Source organism: Eucyclogobius newberryi, unplaced genomic scaffold (assembly GCF_026437365.1).
Source record: "Eucyclogobius newberryi isolate DKJ021-1_F unplaced genomic scaffold, fEucNew1.0.hap1 SCAF_3, whole genome shotgun sequence".
Taxonomy (NCBI): domain Eukaryota; kingdom Metazoa; phylum Chordata; class Actinopteri; order Gobiiformes; family Gobiidae; genus Eucyclogobius; species Eucyclogobius newberryi.
Genome location: NW_027315945.1, coordinates 25,083,426 through 25,104,234, shown reverse-complemented (window position 1 = coordinate 25,104,234; position 20,809 = coordinate 25,083,426). Strand labels below are relative to the sequence as shown.

Genomic DNA, 20,809 nt, shown 5'->3' with positions numbered 1-20,809 from the left:
CATCAAATTCACTTGCTTTCCTGATGGACTGCCTTATGCTGGGTGGTCTTTAAAGGGTTAAAGACTGCACAGAACCATTTTGTGCGCTAGAATCATGGCTAGAATCCGTTCAAAATGGCGTCGGTAGGACTGTCTCTGACGCAAAGCCCATTCGGGGATCCAAAGCCATCTCCCTTGGCAGGAGGGTGAAATATGTTCCCCCTTTACTGAGACAGGTACTCTACAATAACAAAAGCAATGATGGGACTATTGAAGTCCAAAACATAAACTACATCACAAACTCAATCTAAAGATCACACAAATCTTGGTTAGCCTATCGGATGGTTTTATCCCCCTCTATCAATTTTGGTGTTGGAGGATTAAATAAATACATTCACTATTTTTCTCTCCCCATTTCTTTTCACTCTCCCCTATTTTTTTTTTTTTTCATTTTCTCCAGTTTGACACATTCTACGGAAAGTTATTCATTTGCCGTCTTGGCATTTGGCCCTTCTCAAATATGGAAAAAAATAAATTAAAAAAAATCTCAACAATGTGACCTGCTGAGAATGTGAATTCACATTGCAAGGTATTCTTCAGTAGGCTTTTACAGTTTGTTCACAGACCATTTAATTATCTCTACCTAGTCCTGAAGTGAGGGTTCTGCAGTGCACTCCAAATTAATGATGAAGTACTTTTGATAGACACATTTGACAGATCAAATGTTTGGCAGAGTGGCTAGTACTCTTGCCTCACAGCAAGTCGCGGGTTCGACTCCCGGGCCAGATTGGGCCCCTCTGTGCGGCGTTTGCATGTTTCTCCCCGTTTCCCCCATCAACCCAAAATATGCAGGATAGGTAAAATCCTTTAGAGAAGGTGGTGCTGATCAAGCTGAGCTCAAGATCTGATGATGGGTCTCCAGACGCCGCATTTCACCACTGCTCCAGCACTGGTTGAAGAATGGACAATAAACGTGCATTTGACCATCTTCTCAGAAGCTGTAGGTGATCCTAAAACATCAGTCTAGTCTCCAGCCAAGCCCAATGCGATGATGTGGTTAAAGGGTTCCAACAAAAGCATGTGGCAATCAGATCACTGCAAGCACACACAAACTCGTTATACAAGTGTTCATCCAATTTTGTTGTTAAGCTAGAATGCTAACCACACACCCTCTACATTTGAGGAATAGGCTAGTACTCCCTGCTCAAGGTCCTGACTTGGATTCCTGGGTTGGGTGGGGCACTCCTCTATGGAGTTTGCATGTCCCCCAGCAAGATAAATCCTTCACAAACTCTTGACAGCTCCCCCTGTCTGTTTCAATTGGGACCAATCCCAGGGCAGCATTATGGTGAAGTGCCCAAATGAACAAAAACATGGCAGTGCAGCATACTTCAGCCTATTTTAGCAAACATAAATGTAATGTACCCATTGAGACACTTTGTGCATTATTAGTGGAGGGAAAGAGGTCTGTGCTTTCCTGGTTTTAATAAAAGTTCAATTTATCAGCTTGTTCTACTGTTGTGAAGCCAGGACCTCATCGCTTTCAGAGAGATCCTTTCCAAATTGATGTTTAGAACAAAATTTTTTTCAGTTACAGATTTTCCGATGGCATCAGAACATCAGTCTATACCTCCAATGTATTCCTGACCAAGACCTTTGCTTAAAATGTGGGCCAGCGCTCACCCCAATAATCCTTCAACTGGTTTTAGCACTTCTACTGGCTTTGGACAGAACAGGTCAATCAAAACGTATTCCTAATGTTCTGCTTGGTAAAATTAAGGTTAAATTAGCATTTTGCATATAAATAACTGAATTGAAAAGAAATGCATCATTCAATTTTACTTTTGGGGGGCGGTAACAACAGAGTTTTCTTACAAAGTTTTCAGCTAAATGCCTTTCCTCCTACGCACCTGTCACGCAGTCAGGTGTGCTGAGTCTGCCCAGAAACAAGCTATTCAAAAAGAAATGTAATCAAGTATACTCCTCTCAAATAATCTTGGTGGGCTATATTGAATTATTATATAGGCTCCCTGGAAAATCTAGAATTATCTCTCACTGTAGCATTAAAGAAGTACAACCACCTTTAGTCCGAACTATTAAAATGACTGGCCACTTTTAATAAAGACTTAGTGTTGTCAAAGTTATGCCCTTTCAACAGTTCATTCAGGTACATTTGAGTGAAAACCCACTGGTGGATTGGACCAACAGGACCAAAGACTGGGCAGCATTGTGGTTTGGGCAGAGACAACATGCCCCAACTAACTAAAACCAACAGCAGTGTCGTCAGACTTGCGTAGGCCTTTTTAGTAGCAAAAATAAGGGCTTTTTCTCTTCTTCAAAAACAAGTGAAGGGAATGCCCATTTGCGGATGGCCAGCTCAGTTGTTGTGGTGCCTTCTATTGACAAGCAGTATTCGACTAAACATTCAGCTTTTAACTGATTGCTTTCAACAAGAGGGATCACAATTTGTGAATAACTTGAGTCAGTCTTGCCAGACTTCAGTGATGCAAGAGCATTTGAAAAAAACACTGAAAACCCTGAACGTACAATGGCCGTGGCTGCGCGGTCAATTGGCCTAGCAGTTTCAGGAATCGCGGCACTGCCATATAGCCTCATGGCTAACCCTAACCCTGACCCTAACCCTGACCCTAACTCTGCGCGGTCTAAAACGGCGCGGTCAAATAGCGCAGCAGTTTCAGGAGCCGCGGCACAAAATAACATGGCAGTTTCGGCCATGCGCCGTGGCTCTGTAGACACTCCCACATACAATAGCTGTATTTCTATTGTGTTTTTTTAAGATAAGTACTTCTTTCAATGACCCAAACCCTTCCCATCTACTCGATGCAGCTCTTAAAAAGCCCCAAGAATTTATTTTACAGAATGCAAAAACAAAATAATACCCTAAATATTATAGGTATTCCGCTGTATTAAAATGGTTTCTGTTTTCTGTTGGTACCGACTTTATTCCGCTTCGCCCACTTTTCCCATGTATCGCCACTTCTATTGTAATCGCACGTCTAGTGGGTTTAAATGGAGGATGAGGGAAAAGTCTTGCCACTAAAATATGCTATAAAGTAGATTGATTTGTGTAAAATGTCCAATGTTATGTGCACCAACAAGTAAACAATGCATTGATTCCCTGGGCAGCCTGAAAACGGCTTTGTGTCTGTGTAAAACTTATTTTCTCTTGAGGTCGGCAGCCCTATGTTAGCTAATACAACCAGAAGAAGGATTACGTTGTATGGCGGTGCCCAAACAGACTTCCAGAATAAGGTGAATAGACAGAGCCAATTTATTTTCATGGGTTTCTGGAAAAAGCAGCGCTCCTCAGCGCCTTGATAATTGACATGTTTCCCAGAACCATTATATACACATGTATAAAAGAAGAAAGGAACTTCTCAGAATTGTACAATACTGCTGTACCGTTGAAGTTTTATATAGTCTCCATACCTAATCACATCTTGAGTTTATCACAGAAAACATGGTAAAGCATTGCTATGTCATACATTTTGCTATGCCTTATCTTCTCTCTGCAGGCTACTTTAAAGCTTTCTTTTAGAGTTTGCTCATCTGAAGCAGAGTACCCAGGTAACAGCACCCCCCCCCTTTTCTGGACAGCCAGTTCTCCTGTACTTCCACACAATTTGCTGAGCCTATCCACCTTATTGCAGAAGCCTGTCTGAGCTCTGCCATCTGACGTTATCCTTCTTCCGGCTGTACGAGTTAAAATAGGGCTGCCTACCTAAAGAGAAAAGTTCTACACAGACTAATAAGTAATTCTAAGGCCACCCAGGGAATCGGTGCAATGTTGACTTGTCAGTGCACATGCACATAGGACATTTTACAAATCAATCTACTTTGTAGCATATTTTAGTGGCGAGACTTTTCCCTCATACTCCACTAATGCAAACACTCGACCGGAAGTGCAATTGCAATGGAAGTGCCAATCTGTGGCAGTGCGGAATAAGGTCTAATGGTATCATAGGCTTGCTTGAGGTGAGATAGATTAATATAAACAAAAAATGTGCAGTGACAGTAGCCAACCTAAAGGCGTGTTCAGTCTGAGTGGCCTGCCAAGTCAGTCAGACTGACCACGCCTCAGGAAGTAACAAAAACTGTACTATAAGTGAGAGAAGTGAGACATCATCACCAAGACTGGTAACAGTCGGCCTAAAGATGGCTCGCAGGTAGCAGCCAAACATTTTGTCAGGGTAAATACATTTCAAAACCTGTTATCTTTAGGGAAGAAAACTGCGTTTTCCTGTTGATTCTTTCATGACACACAATTTCTATCTACAGTATTTTCCGGAGTAGAAGTCGCACTGGAGTAGAAGTCGCACCAGCTAAAAAATACATAATAGAGAAGAAAAAACATATATAAGTTGCACTGGAGTATGAAATGTGGTTGCAAGTGTGAAAATAATAATATCACATAAGTCGCTCCAAAGTATAAGTAAAAGTATAAGTCACACCCCGGTCAAAACTATGAAAAAAGGTGCGACTTATAGTCCGGAAAATACGGTAGATTGATCTCTATCTGTTCACCTAGTCAGTGTATACTCCAGTTACTAAGTGCTTGCAAGTTACATGTCAAATCTGTATTTTGTGTGTGTATATGCTAAGCAATAACATCTCCATGGAGCAGGTTGTGGACCCCCACCTGAAAAGTGATCCCTAAAGAGCATCTGTAACAAGAAATGTGTTTTTTTTTAATAGTGTATAAAATAATACATATAAAAACATTAGTTATTGTGTTTTAATATTGGAAATAGTTATCAACAGGCAAAACACAAATTCATCTATTTCAGCTTATAACTAACTTATTTTAAAATTAAGATACTCAAAAGGTTAAAAAACATACTTCTCTTGTAAGTGCGAATACTAAGCTAAAATTACAGGCAAATTCTAAATTACACACAAAAGCAATAAATTCAATCTAATTCAACATATCAGTTTTCTCATTTATTTGAAAGGCAATTCAATACATGAACATTTAACAACAAAGTTACCTTTAGTTTTCTGAGCCATGAGAAACCTGATGCTGAACATATGTTTCCATGCACGCAAACGTCTGGGAGCATTCAGTGCATGTATAAACAGGCTCAGGTACATTTTCCTTATCATTTGGAGCACTGAGAACACCATTTTCTTCAGTCCTCTGCAGGTCCTCTGCATGGTTCACTTCAAGGACATGCTCTTCACTTGGAGCAGCTTCATGCATACTACTCTCCTCTGCCATGTCTTGGCCGGGCTTTTCATCTTTAGAAGAGGAATTTGTAGATTCTGCTGCGGTCTTGCTTTCTTTTTTGTGATAGTTTAAATGTGTCTTATAGACACAAAGGAGACCAAATTTCTTCCCACATTTGAGGCATTTATAGTTTTCATGAGCTACCCTTTGTTCCTCTTGAGAGTTATTTTTATTGTCAGAGCCAAGAGCTTGGTTGTAGATTTGTTTGGATATGTAGATTGTGCCCTTATGGTATCTCATGTGTTGGATTAAGCTACTAGAATGACGGAAAACACAACGACACAGTTTGCATTGATATATCTTGACACGTAACATTTTTTTTCTTATCTTGCGACTTCCTTTTATTAACCTCTTAACTGACTTTGGTTTCAGAGTTAGATTTTCCCTTTTCTGTTGAAACTCATGTGTTGTATGGTGTTCTTTCAAGGCAGTTAATTCAGGGAATCGCTCACCACACAAACCACATCTATATGTTGAGTCAGTTTCACTGCTGGTATCTATACATTTTTTAGCTCCATTCCTACCATGCATAGATGATGTGCCATTACAAGATTTAAGATCAACTCTAGAGGCTACTTCGGTTTCTAATTTTGCCGACACCTCTCTCCCTTTGCACAGGAAAAATGAATGGACCTGAAAGTCTGATAACCAGAAAAAAGTTAGCTTACATTTTTTACAGCTGTATGATCGCTCCAGCTTAAAATCTTGACTATTCTCAAACTCATTAAATTGTACGGTAGATGAATGCTTCTGATTCATATGAACATTCAGTGCACCTTTTTTTACAAAGCGCTTGCCACATAATGCACAACAGTGAAATCTTTCATGGGTATGGTTTTGGATATGTTTCTTAAATTCCAGGCTACCTTTAAAGAACCTACAACATAAAGTACACCTGTAACCACCCTCTATATTTCTATACTGCTGATGGCGATGCAAGAATTGCAAGCTGTTGAAAGTTCTACTGCAAACTTCGCAATGGTAAAGGTCTCCATGAAAATTGTCCAAGTTTGAGTCCAATGCTTTTGATGCCAAAACATCTCTGGAGAAAGACTTCTGTAGTGGAGAGACACTGTTGGCAGGGCATGAGAAATGAGATGGTAATATTCCAGGAGAGCAAGGTCGTTTTGTTGAGTATTGCGTATTATGTGTTAATCCAGTTAACGCAGTCAGCGTACCATTCTCTTGCAGGACATACTCTCTGGGCACTTCAAATCCATTAGATGAGCCATCGAAGGTGAAAGACTCTAAAGGTCCATGGATGGACATATGACATAAGACATTTTGATATTGACTAAATCCATCACCACATATTGTGCAGATGAAGGTGCAAGTCTCTCCCACTACCTTCTGTTTTTCCATTGTAAAAAGATTTTGTCCGAACACAGAAGGCATCCCTTTCTTTGGAGTGGCTTAGACTGCTTTCCAAGTTTTTCTTCTCCAAGGCCCCTAGAACGACAACAAACCAGAAAATGAATCAACTATGTTAGAAACAGAAGTCTACAGTATTTAATTTGGGGTAATGCATGGGTTTCCATTTTCTTCTTAGATACAGATTTCAAGTCAAGTAAACTGGTAAATGGTCACATTTATACAGCACTTTTCTACCTTCAAGGCACTCAAAGCGCTTTATATGAAGGAACCACTCACTCATTCACACGCAGACACTGGGGGCGAAGTATCTTGCCCAAGGACACAACAGCAGTATTCACCTGAGGCAACTGCGATTGCACCGCCAACCTGTGGGCCAGTGGATCTTACCTCTCTACCAAGAAAGTTTATGTTGAGAGCAGGATTACAATTGCCGACCTTCAGGTTAGAAGAGAAGTACTCGGCCACTGAGCTACCGCTGCCAAGTAAATTATGCAAATCTGTAATTGGCAAGCATTTAATCTTACAAACACCTCTGGCCACCCTACTGATACGCACAACTAAAACCCCATTTCCTTTTAATGACTTGGAAATAAATTTTAGTTCGTTTTTTAGGGCCTTTGTGCACACTGGGTGCACAAAGGCACAAAAAACGAACGAGAAGCTGCGGACATTGGCTCCTTGATTAAATGAAACTATTGCTTAAATAATATCAATTCAATAGATCAACGCGGGCGTGACGTCAGAATATTAAGGAGCACTACAAAAGTCCCGGATGAACATGCAAGCCCCGTCAGGCCGTCAGGGAAATAACATGGGAAAATGGCAGAACAACAGCTAATCTCAATCAAATTGACAAAAGATGAAATCCAAGAGCGAAGCTGGAACAGCATCAAGTAGAGGACCATTCTGAACTAGTTGAAGCAATGTTTACGGCGCAGAGCACGTCGTATTAGCGGAAAGAAGGCAGTACTTGTAAAAAAGTATATCCGGGCTTTCAGCGTCTTCATCTAGACTCTCTCTCCTCGGTTCACAACAAGTCAGATTTTTGAACATTACGACATGGCATTTGTAAGGGTTTACTGAATAAAACTGATGTTAATTCTACAGCGTTTATGGAACACGGTAAACTTATATCCCGGAGCTCCAGGTGCAGGCAGCGGTGAGTGACAACCTGCGTCCCCGGTATGCTCACTTTCACAGGCGGAACGCGCCCCCTTCCCCGCTCTCCGGGTCTAAATTTCCCGGTAAAGACATGGACACAAGAGTCTTTGACCACTCTCCGGAGAACGCCGCAGAGGGGACGCGTTCTGCCCGTGAAAGTAAGCAAATCCCGGGGACGCAGGTTGTCACGCACCGCTGCCTGCGCTGGAGCCGCGGTTGTCGGCTTCAGGAAAGTTATAAGATAAGATAAGATATTCCTTTATTGTCCCACATGGGGAAATTTCATTGGTGGAACGCAGGTAGATACAGAGGTAGATACAGAAGAAAAGAACAGATCACTTATAGGAAGTTTGAAAAAACAAACCAATGTTATGAACCAAACGCCCTCTATCGGCGTAGCGAAAATCACTTTTACACATTCCATAGCAGCAGTGGTTGTTGCTAAATGTCTTTGTGGAACAAATGAGTCAATTCTGGGTCGTAATAATCAGTTTCGCTTTATGAGGTGTTTTCAATGGGAAAAGATAGCCCCGCAATTTTCATTGACTGACTTCCGGGTATGCGCTGTTGGCGCGGTGACGTCACATAGCTATTTTAAGCTCGCCCGCAGAGCGCCATTGAATTATATACCAATTTTTGGACAATGAAAGAGATGCTTTCTATTGTATTACTCATTCACTCCTCACCTGGTGATTGTAGACTGATGGAAGAAAGTTTGAAATTTGTGCCCGTCCACCAATCACCAGGCTTTTAGATAGAGGGCCGCCTTCCCGTATTTTGGACGGGGGATTTTGAAATGTGGACGGGCATTTTCGAGTGCAAGGACGGGGTCATCTGATTAATAAATCTTCGAAAAAAAGGGATCATCATCATTAAATCGGGCCGGGAAGCGTTAGACAATAGTCCGCCATTACAGTTTATAGTTTACAAGTGTAAAATTACGGCGCTCGTTTACGGCGCACGGCATAACGTCAGACGGCGCACAGCGTTAAAAGCACTGCTTTATTTTGTAAAAGCGTCGGAAAATACGCCGCTCCTAAGTGGCGGAGTGTTATCATATTGGCTTTCCATAACCTTGTCCATAACCACATTTTTAAAGTACTTTTTATTAGTCCGGAGAATGCCGAAGCTACTCGTATTTTGCCAAGTCGGCCCCGGTACCCCCGGACAAAATTATTTGGACGGGGTGTTTTCAAATCCTATCTAAAAGCCTGCCAATCACACACACTCCACTACAACACATAGTATTTTCAGTGGTCTCCCATCCCAATACTAGCCCGGCCAATTAAAGCTCAACTTCAGAGATCAGATGAGATTGGGCATTCTCAAAGTGGTATGACCCGTCTGTTCTTTACTGTGCAAGGCCTTCTTGAAAAAAAAATGACCAAAATCTCTGTAGACCATGAAAAGTAGCCAAGGAAATTAACTGCAGCATACAAATATTTGTTGTGTAGAAGTGCAAGCTATTTTTTTAAGAGAGTGTCCACAGAGCCGTGGCGCGCAACCGAAACTCCCATGTTATTTTGTGCCGCGGCTCCTGAAACTGGTGCGCTATTTGCCCGCACAGTTTTAGACCTCGCCGGGTTAAGGTTAGGGTTAGGGTCAGGGTTAGCCATGGCAGTGCCGCGGTTCCTGAAACTGCTGGGCCATTTGACCGCGCCGCGGCTCTGCAGCCACGGCCTTTTTTTAAACCAACGTGGTATCAAGAATAAGCAATAAGCTTTGTATAGCTGAATTTAGAATTGTACTTCTTTAAAAGATTGGATTGTCTATGGTACGTCAGACTTTAAGCAGCTACATTTTCCCCATGTGATGAACCCTGCGGCCCAGTCAATGGTGCGGCTAATGTGTAGATCTTTACTTGCTAATGGCCACCGGGGGATACTATAGTAGGGAGTGCAAGCGTTTGACACACTGTAGAAGAATACATCAGGGGAGTTCAGACGTGTTCTCTGTATGTTAAAGGAATAATAGAGGATTTTTGGCAAGCAGTCTGAGTCACATTTCCTCGGGGTATGGACAGCTAGTTCCCAGGATAGCACCACGTTTCCCTGGCTGCGCATGCGTGGTTGATATGTCGGTGTGTGTTTAACGAGTTCCTTCAGTGTACAGTACAAAAATGACGACAGAGAAAGACTATGTTCGAGCTTGCTCAGAAGAGACAGAAATCTGCGGAGACAAAAGATGCGATGCGATGCGATTGGTCGCGTTAATAAACAGTGGGGCTTTTGCGTGCTTCCGCACAAGGTTTGATGGTAGGCGACCTCTTGGAAAGAACAGGAGGGTGGGGGTGAGTGTGCGCATGCGCATTTTTAAAAAAGGGACTGACGGTCGCTTGAGTTCTCAAATCAGGAAATAATCATCTATTATTCCTTTAAGCTTCATATTCATTCAAACTCATATTCACAGAGTAATTAGTCTAAAGAAGAACTGAATCTAGACGTGGCTAAATGTTGAAAACGCATTGAAATGAGACTTTCTTGGCCCGACCTGAGCTGCAGGTCAAAAGAACAACTCATGCACCACAACCGTACCATCTTTCTTTGTAAATATCTCATCTTATCTCACTAAGTACAAACTCAGGAGCAGATCGAACCAGATGTGAAGACAGACAGTTAATCAGCTCACACGGAGTAATCAAGGACAGCGGGTACGTGTTCTCTGTATGTGTTTTATAACAATCCAACTCATATTCACTGAGAAATTAGTCGAATTTGACCTGTGGCACACCTGCTGTCAGCTTCGGACCCCTGGTTCAAAAGACTGGCTCTGATCAGCCTGATAATCTGAAATTTTAATCTGCCGATACCGATCACGGCTGATACTGATCACATTGGCTTTGAGTCAATCTCATTGACTTGGTTCAATTGGGTTCAAGTCGGGGCTCTGGCAGGGCCACTCAAGGACATTTTGAGTTGTTTTGTAGCCACTCCTTTGTTATCCTGGCTGTGTGTTTAGGGTCGTTCTCCTGTTGGAAAATGAAACTTCACTCTAGTCTGAGGCACAGAGCGCTCTGGAGCAGGTTTTCATCAAGGATGTCTCTGTACACTGCTGCATTTATCTTTCCTGACTAGTCTCCCAGCTACTGAAAAAAATCCCCACAGCATGATGCTGCCACCACCATGCTTCGCTGTAAGGATGGTACTCACCAAGTGATGTGCGGTGCCTGGTTTCCTCCAGACATGACGCTTGCTTTTCAAGCCAAAGAGTTCAATCTTTGTTTTATCAGACCAGAGATTTGTTTCTCATGGTCTGAAAGTCCTTACAGTCTTTGTAAGATAAGATAATCTTTATTTGTCCCACAAAGGGGAAAATCCAGTGTTGCAACACAGATCAGGTACAGAAAAAGATTAATAATAAAAAACAGATAACTTATTAAAAAAACAAAAAAAAATAAAACTTTAATAAAAATAACACTTATTTACAGCTGTTATATGGACAGAAAATATTGCACCAGGATGATTGACATTATGTCACACAATTGCACATGATTATGACACATGTTTAGGCCTATGAGTGTTTGTTGTAGAGTCTGACAGCAGGAAGGAAAGACCTGCAAAACCTCTCCTTCACACAGCGAGGGTGGATCAGTCAGTCACTGAAGCTGCTCTCCAGAGCGGACAGTGTCCTGCAGGGGTGAGCATGGTCAAGCATAGACGCGAGTTTAGCCAGTACCCTTCTGTTCCCCACCTCCTGCACAGAGACCAGAACAAAGCCCAGGACGAAGCTGGACTTATTGATGACTTTGTCAAGCTTCCTCCTCTCCCTCTCTGTGATGTTGCAGTTCCAGCAGACCACACCGTACAGGAGGGCTGATGCCACCACAGAGTCGTAAAAGGTCCTCAGGAGTCGCCCTGTCACTCCAAAAGACCCGAGTCTCCTCAGGAGGTAGAGCAGACTCTGGTTCTTAATGTACAGCGAGTCTGTGTTGAGTCCAGTCTAGTTTGTGGTTCAGATGAACACCCAGGTACCTGTATGAGTCCACACTCTCAATGTCCCTTCCCCGGATGTTCACTGGTGAGGGAGCAGCAGAGTGGCGTCTGCGGAAGTCCACCACCATCTCCTTGGTCTTCTCCGCGTTGATGAGGTGGTTCTGCTGACACCAGTCCACAAAGTTCTGCGCTAGTTCTCTGTACTCCGCATCGTCGTGGTCAGTGATGAGTCTGATGATGGCAGACTCGTCAGAGAACTTCTGCAGGACACAGCTGTCTGTGTCATGTCTGAGCTCTGCAGAGTAGAGGGTGAAGAGAAAGGGCGGTGCCCTGGAGCGCCCCCACACTGCAGATGTGTGTCATTGTGCTTTTTACTGACGACTGGCTTCCGACTGGTCACTCTACCATACAGGCGTGCTACAGAGTGCAGAGTACAGAGTTCTTCTGGAAGGTTCCTCTCTCCATAGACATACTTGAGATCTGTCAGACTGACCATCAGGGTTCTTGGTCCCCTCCCTGACTAAAGCCTTCTCCCTCAATTGCTCAGTTTGGCCGGTCCCAGCTCTAGGGAAGAGTCTTGGTGGTTCCAAACCTTTTCCATTTATGGATGATGGAGGCCACTGTGCTCATATGAACCTTCAATGCTGGAGACATTTTTCTGTACCCATCTCCAGATCTGAAATTGTATTTTCCTTCTCTATATCTCTTCTATGTATTTTCTAGTACGGACCCTGAAGCATGCATGAACATGATGTGAACGTGGGCAAGGAGGGAGCAAAGCAAGCCAAAGTTAAAAATCAAAAATCCGATTTTAAGAAAAGAGACGAACTGTAAAAAAAAAAAAAGTTTTTACATAAACAAAATTGGTTCTAGGCTGCAGAGGGCTTTTTTCACTGTAATAAAAATTGACTGGCCACTAGTGACAGGCGACAGGTTTAAGCCAACTATACCCTATCCAGTTATTTTAATAAATCCATTACAGCTAGTAGGGCTGGGCACCAAAACAATCGAAAGGTAGTACCAAAAAAAATCAAGTTTGTTTGATGCCAGTTTTTGGCAAGAACCGTTCAAGAACCGTTTGAAAAAGAACCGTTCAAGAACCGTATCGAAAAGGAAATATTGTTTAAGTACTGGGATTTTAATGAATCTAAAATGGTACCCAGCTTTTATAGCTAGGGGCTGAGGAGGTCCAGTATGGGGACCAGATCTCTGCCGTTTGCATGAGACATGAGGACGCATTCATAAATCTTGGACCAACGGCATCGGGTGGTTTGCAGCAGAGCTTGCAGTGCTTGGGATGAAAATCTGCACATTTAAATCCAAGGCCATGCTCTAAATATCTCAACGAGAAATTGATTATCACAATTGTGCAGCTTGGGAATGTGATGATTGAAACACATCGTACATTTTGGAACGGAGCGGCAAGCAAAGTTTCACTTGTGCACCTACTTCAGCAGACTGGAGCACCACACAGCCGAAGCCGATAGTCAACCCAAAATACGTGTCAAGCTTATTTTTCCTGCTCTAGGATTTTCAGTCAAAATACATAGAATCTTTTTTTGATACGCAAGTAATCAAAAAGTAACGCTACATGCCCTTCACGCATTGATTAAACATCAGAGGAAAGACTGGCTTGACTCGACAGTGATTGAGCGCTTTTATTCCCTCTGACCTAACCAGCCCACAGAGACGGTGAAGAGCATATAAGGCCAGCTTCTCCTTAAATACGGTAGATCAGTTCGAGGGGCTTCACCATAGAGAATAACAATAGACAGCAGCTACTTCTCTCTGCTTGTGTCATCTCTATGCTTTGCCTCATGGACACTTGCACTCTGTATTGAGAATTAGAAGCAAAAATGAGTTCAAAAATCTATCTATACTCCAATGCCCGTTACAGACAGGGGCGTCCAAAGCGTCCAATTTACATTCAAAGTCTATATAAATGCACGCGTCCAGCGTTTTCTGCGGTGCGATTTCTGCATTTTTGGAATCGGTGAATCCACCATTATAAATCGAGTTTAGCTTTGAGACAAAAGAAACCTACCTAATTTAATCAGAGGTGCTCCAATCACAGCGCGGAAAAAAAAAAATCATGTGATTGGATCTGCAAAATGGGTCAGACGTACCGATTACACCTATTTTGAGGTAGAGGATCTGTTATTAAAGCAGAGCCATTTAAAGGGTGCATATCATGCAAAAATCAACTTTTCAGAGCTTTTAACCTTCTCCATCCATCCATTTTCTTCCGCTTGATCCGGGGCCGGGTCGCGGGGGCAGCAGTCTAAGGAGGGACTCCCAAACTTCCTCATCCCCAGACACTTCCTCCAACTCCTCCGGGGGGATCCTGAGGCGTTCCCAGGCCAGCCGAGAGACATAGTCCCTCCAGCGTGTCCTGGGTCTTCCCCGGGGCCTCTTTCCGGTAGGACCGAAACAGGGAGGCGCCCAGGAGGCATCCGGAACAGATGCCCGAGCCACCTAAACTGGCTCCTCTCGTGGACGTGGAGGAGCAGCGGCTCTACTCCGAGCCCCCCCTGTGTGGCCGAGCTCCTCACCTTATCTCTAAGGAAGCGCCCAGCCACCCGGCGGAGGAAACTCATTTTGACCGCTTGTCACCGCGATCTTGTCCTTTCGGTCATTACCCAAAGTTCATGACCATAGGTGAGAGTAGGAACGTAGATTGACCGGTAAATCGAGAGCTTTGTTTTTTCGACTCAGCTCCTTCTTTACCACAACAGTCCGATGCAGCAACTGCATCACCACAGCCGCTGCACCGATCTGCCTGTCAATCTCACGCTCCATCCTTCCCTCACTCGTGAACAAGACCGAGATACTTGAACTCCTCCACTTGGGGCAAGGACTTGGTTTGGAGGTGCCGATTCTCATCCCAGCCGCTTCACACTCGGCTCCAAACCGTTCCAGTGCATGCTGCAGGTCCGGGGTTGATGGAGCCATCAGGACAACATCGTCTGCAAACAGCAGAGATGAAATCCTGTGGTCCCCAAACTGGACACCCTCCTGACTGCACCTAGAAATTCTAATATGGGAGAAGCTCTCCCGGAGGTGCAAGTTGAATACCCTACTGACAGAGGGCTACGCAAGATGTTCCCAACAGACCCTCACAATGCGCTTGGGTCTGCCAAGTCTGTCTGGCTTCCTCCTCCGCCAGCGGATCCAACTCACGGTTGACAGCTCTGTCCCTCTCTTCACCAGAGTGTCCAAGACATGCGGCCGGAGGTCTGATGACACAACAACAAAGTCGATCATTGACCTCCGGCCTAGGGTGTCCAGGTGCCACGTGCACTGATGGGCACCTTTATGTTTAAACATGGTGTTCGTTATGGACAATCCGTGGCTAGTACAGAAGTCCAATAACTGAACACAGCTCGGGTTCAGATCGGGGAAGCCGTTCTTCCCAATCACCCCTCTCCAGGTGTCACTGTCACTGCCACTAACCCTGATGAACGTTGTGAGGGTTTTGCCGAAGTAAAACGCTGTTTAGAAGAAGAGGGCGTCGAGCAATAAGCTGCTCAAAACGAGCTAATCTAAGCTCTAAAATCAACGTCATCATCTTCATCCTTGCCCATTTCAACAGTGGTTTCCATCTTGGCAGCAATCATGTTCTCTTCAAACTGAGCATAACTGTCAAATACTTGTGTGAAATCTCTAACTGTTACTACTGTAACTCTAACCCTAACCCTGAGCCCTGTTATCAGAAAGCATGGCATTATCTTCCACTGCTATGCAGGTGACACTCTGTATTTATCGATGAAACCCAATCAGACCGATCAAGTAGACAGACTTAGTGCTTGTGTGAAGGATATAAAAACCTGGATGACACTTAATTATCTGCTTCTTAACCCTGAAAAAAACTGAGGTCATTGTGCTGAGCCCTAAATGTCTACGAGACGCTTTATCTGAGCAGATAGTCACACTGGACAATGTCAGTGTTGCCTCCAGTTCTACTGTAAGAAACTCTTATTTGACCAGAAGCTCTCATTTAAAGCGCATATAAATCAAGCCTGTAATACAGCCTATTCAATTTGCGCAATATAGCCAAAATCAGAAGAATCCTGCCTAAAAGCGAGTGGCCTAAAAGCTCTAAAAAAAAGCTTTCAACTGGTTCAAAATGCAGCATCAAGATTACTAACAGGAACTAAAAGAAGAGAGCACAGTACGCCGGTGCTTGAGTGTCTTCACTGGCTCCCTGTCGAGTTTAGAATCAAATTGAAAATCTTCCTCCCGACTTACAAAGCTATAAATGGCCCCACCCTACCTCAAAGATGTTAAGTGCCATATCATCCAAACAGAGCTCTTCACTCTCAAAATGCTGGCCTTCTGGTGGTCCAAGAGTCTCTAAAAGCACAGTAGGTAGGAAGTAAGAGTGTTTAGCTACCAAGCTCCTGTATTATGGAATCAGCTCCCTGTCCATGTTAAAGAGGCCGACACAGTCTCTTCATTTAAGACCAGGCTTAAAACGTTCTTTCTTGAAATAGCTTATGGTCAGGCCAGTTAGGAACAGAAATATAAACTTACAGTTTTAGCTACGCTGTCCTAGGAGCAACTATGCGGAGGGAGCACTATCTATCTCTGCTTCTGACTACTTATTCTATCAAATACTATTTAACATTTAATTTCACTTCAATCTGTTCATTGCCCTCCCCGGGGGGAGTGGGACAGGCACATCGATGACCTGTGGACCCATATGGTCCTCGAGTCCCTGGAGAAGCGGTCTCTACTACATATGGACGGTTCTTCATCTGCCTGAAGAACTGGTTCTCCTCCTGAGTGGCTCCACTGTCCATCTCGCCTGTCCATCTGAAGGAGTCGGATCTCTCCTTCACTGTGGAACTCCTCCAGGTTTCAACTTTTTTTCCCAAGGAGGTTTTGTAGTTTTTCCTGGCCGAGAAAGAGGGTCTAAGGACAGGGGACCGTGGGACATTGCCAAGTCCCTATGAAAATTGTTTAATCCGTTTTTCACTGTCGCACTCTGAGGCAACTGCTGTTGTGATTTTGGGCTTTACAAAAATAAATTGAATTGAATTGTTAATAAGGCGCTGGTACAGCTGGCAGCCCGGTGTAAACGCTCTCTCTTCTTTCTCACACTTATTGTGCTTTATCTCCTATATTTTGTAAATATAGTTAGTATATTTTTTCTATTTTACTGTACGATAGGGACACGCGCTGGAATAGTTTTTTAATTCAACTGTTTTTGACTTTTTTCGGCTGGATTTGAGCGTTTTTCGTTGCGTTCGTTGTGTTGTTGTGACGTGAGCTAGCTCCGAGCGAGCCCACCAGCCCCCCCCGCGCCCTCCGGCCGCGCTAAAGTACGGCGTGTCGTCGGTACACGTTTATATACACGTTTACATGAAAGAGGAACTTCACGAACGATCGGGACACGCACTGGAATCGCTTTAAATTAACTTGTTTTGACTTTATTCGGCTGGATTGAGTGTTTTCGTCGTGTCGTTGCGATGTGTTTTGGCTCTGAGTCCCCCGGCTCCGGCCCCGCCGGGCCCCGCCCCCCGGCTCCGGCCCCGCCCCCCGGCTCCGGCCCCGCCCCCCGGCTCCGGCCCCGCCCCCCGGCCGGCGCCGTACCGCGTTTACACAAAGGAGGAACTCATGAAACTGCGGAGAACAGTCGTCTTACCCGGAGATCGTCACGTTATCCCGGCGCAATACTGACCTAACCTAATACTGATGTGCAATTACTGTGAAATTCATGTGCAGTCTATGTGCTGTCGTGACACATATTCATGTGCAATTACTGTTGTGATCACATGCAATGGTATTTATTTATTTATTTGTCTATGGGAGTTTTTATTTATTTATTTATAGGAGATCTTCTACTGAAAGTGTTTTTCAGACTTCCTATAAGTGATCTGTTCTTCTGTATCTACCTCTGTATCTACCTGCGTTGCACCAATGACATTTCCCCATGTGGGACAATAAAGGAATATCTTATCTTATCTTAAACCAGAGCTCCTCACCTTGTTCTAAAGTAACCTACAGTGTGCCACAGTGTTCAATACTCGGTCCGAGTCTTATTTGACTAGGAGCTCTCATTCAAAGCACATAAATCAAGCCTGTAAACAGCTAATTTCCACCTGCACAATATAGCCAAAATCAGAAAAATCTGGCCTAAAAGGGATGCTGAAAAACATATCCATGTATTTGCGACTTCTAGATTTGATTACTGTAATTCCCTGCTCACAGCGTGTCCTAAAAGCTCCATAAAAAGCTTTCAACTGGTTTAATACACAGCAGTAAGATTACTAACAGGAACTAAAATAACACACTCTCTACTCCATATGGATGGTTCTTCATCTGCCTCAAAGAACTGGTTCTCCTCCTATGTGGGTCCAACTCCACTGTCTAACTGCAAATATAAGTGCGTCCTTCTGTCCGTCCGAGGGAGTCAGATCCTTACTTCACTGTGGAACTCTTCAAGGTTTCTACTTTTTGCCAAAGAGGATTTTCAGTTTTTCCTTGCCGAGAAGGAGGGTCTAAGGACAGGGGACCTTGACACATACCAAGGAAATGGGATGCTGGGACATTGCCAAATTTCTATGAACGTTGTTAAATATGTTTTTTACTGTCGTCCGTCTAGGCAACCACTGTGTGTTGTGATTTTGGGCTTTACAAAAATAAATTGAATTGAAAATGTGTTTTTTGAAGCTGTACGGTTACCACATGGCTGCGTATGGAAAGTGAAAATGCAATGCCATGGTTTCTGTCCAAATTGCAAACGATGAAAGCCTGCTCCTGTATCCACCATGTTTGGCTGTGGGCTGCGCCAGATGCGCACCGCTGCATAGAGACTAGTTTATGCTTCTCTGTCAAATCTACGCAGACCGGTGTGCATCGAGGTCTGCATAGATTTGACAAAGAAGCATAAGCCCCGCCTTGACGCGGACATGAATGGCACAAGTATTCATTCAACACATGCGATTAATTGATGAGCAGAAGCATTCAAGTGGCTAAAATTGCAAAATAAACTCTGTTCAACCTATAAACTGGATAGATTTGGTCGAACTTCCCATTATCCTCCTTTCTAATAAGTGATGTACAGGTAATACAAAACATATTTATTATGAAGGATTTTGACACAAAGTCAATGTGATTGGCATCAGCCGATCGGAGCAACTCCGATTTGTCACCCAAACCTGAATTAATCGTAAAGCAGATCTCGGCAATTCACAAAAACGTGTGAAGGTACTGCCTCCCCTCAATTTGACTGTTACAGTGCACATAAAACCTTCAGATTGAACCGATCCGCTGTATAGCCAAACAAGGCCTTAAAATCAATTATATCTGACTTACATAGCTCTTTTAACGTTTTTAGATCCTGCTGTTCTTTTAGATGATGGAATTTTGTTGACGATTGGAATAGTTCTGATATTTGAGCAGTTTATGCATATTTGAAGTTATATTTACATTGCAATCAGATACAATATGGCATGGTAAAATAATTGAGCGTAAAAAACAAAAAACGCAAACCCATCTAAGTGGACAGCGTATGTGGTTTTCAGGCCCTAGAATATGATTATGTAATTTTCCCAGATAGAGGAAAGAGACCGTTTTCATATTGATTTCAAGCAATTTTCACTTCAAAAAAGGCATTCAATGCCTTAATCGCGCCTCATCGTTATTATTATTGAGATGCGAGGAAGTCCAACGATATTACCTAAAAACACCACTTTTGTTTGTGTAATTTATTTTCTTTTCTCTATGTAACCAACATGAGAGTGAAGTTAAGAAGCTTGCTAAGAATACAAATGGTATGTGTGGAATAATATTAGCCTACAAAGTAGCTTGCCAACAAGTTAAGACAACTATTTGCCAAAAACACTATGCAGGTTAGCTTGCGTGACAATAGAAAGATATATACGAGGCAAACCTGGAGCCATATTCACAATAAATCCTGATTATTTGTTAAATCTGATGTTACTACCATATATTGTTAACGTTAAACGCTATCGTTACATGGCAGAAGGCTTAAAACTGGATCTAACGTTTTACGTCTTTCTACGTTAGCAAAAGGTTGAGAGAGCATGTCGCTAGCACAGTGGAGATAATGTGAACTTACCGTCAAAATAAGTACATCTAACTTGATGTGCGTGTTGTATTCTCGATAATTTGACCCATGGATTCCGTGGATCGTTCTTTATTTTACGTAAAGGGTCTGGATCGCTCAATAACACACTTAGCTAGCTTGTTCTGTGTGTGGCAGCTGTAGCTTCTGGTTTGGCCTGTGCGCACCAAAGTGGTGCTACACGGTGCACTAGCGCCCACTTGTGAGTACAAGTCATACAGTCTGTAGTAAGACAAAGGTGGGAAAACCATTGAGTTATATAACCAATGAGAAATAAGCCAATGCAGTAACACTAGAGATATAATCACCCTGGCACCATGTAGTAACTCAAAAACATGCAGTTCCAGCAGCCACTTTCTGACTGTGGTAGACTTAGAGGGAGCTGGACTTATTCTATTAAAGCTAGATGTGCTATTTAGCAAAAACAAGTAAATCAAAATAAAATATAATACATTTTTGTATTCGTTTTTTAATTGCACAGATAGGATGTATACAAACTTGTATTCTCACTGTGAATGGACAAAATTGAGTCATTTTCTTAAATAAGATAAGATAAGATAAATAGCCCGGAGGAGGCTCTCCTCTTACTTGTTTATAGAAAAGATGTTCCTTAAACTATAATAATCTAGATGACTAATCTGGATTATTATAGCTAAAGGAACAGGATTTCTATATTGTGTCTAATCTAATGCCCATCCTCTACCATAATAATGTGGGGGGAAATATTTTTTTTATGCACTTAAGTAAAAAGTACCTAAGACAAAAACTCAGAGTACTAGTGACTTTTGAACACAGTTTAAACCTTTTTAAATAAACACCGCAGAAGTTGTTTTAAATGACAATTTGCATATTCATTGGGCCCTGGCTGATCAGAGCAGGCGATGCGGCGATGTTTGTGTGTTTGTAGGTTTAGAAAGCAGCAGATACAGTAGAGAAAGAGCTACAGATGTACATGACTACTTATATAAATGTACCTAATTACAATTAGTCAATCCCCTGAAAAAGATAATCTAAATCCAAGTG

General features: G+C 43.0%; 1 protein-coding gene across 1 annotated transcript; it reads right to left on the bottom strand.

Moving 5' to 3' along the window:
* Positions 1 to 4,983: 4,983 nt before the first annotated feature.
* LOC140374219 (uncharacterized) lies at positions 4,984 to 19,967 on the bottom strand. The gene is made up of 2 exons (XM_072461055.1): positions 19,781 to 19,967; positions 4,984 to 6,676 (listed from the first exon to the last, which is right to left on the bottom strand). The coding sequence occupies exon 2, from the start codon at positions 6,620 to 6,622 to the stop codon at positions 4,991 to 4,993; it is 1,632 nt and encodes a 543-aa protein (XP_072317156.1). The 5' UTR covers positions 6,623 to 6,676; positions 19,781 to 19,967; the 3' UTR covers positions 4,984 to 4,990.
* Positions 19,968 to 20,809: the final 842 nt, after the last annotated feature.

Bases quoted from the DNA above. Each gene is read 5' to 3' on its own strand.
- LOC140374219 (XM_072461055.1), bottom strand. From the start codon at position 6,622: ATGCCTTCTGTGTTCGGACAAAATCTTTTTACAATGGAAAAACAGAAG.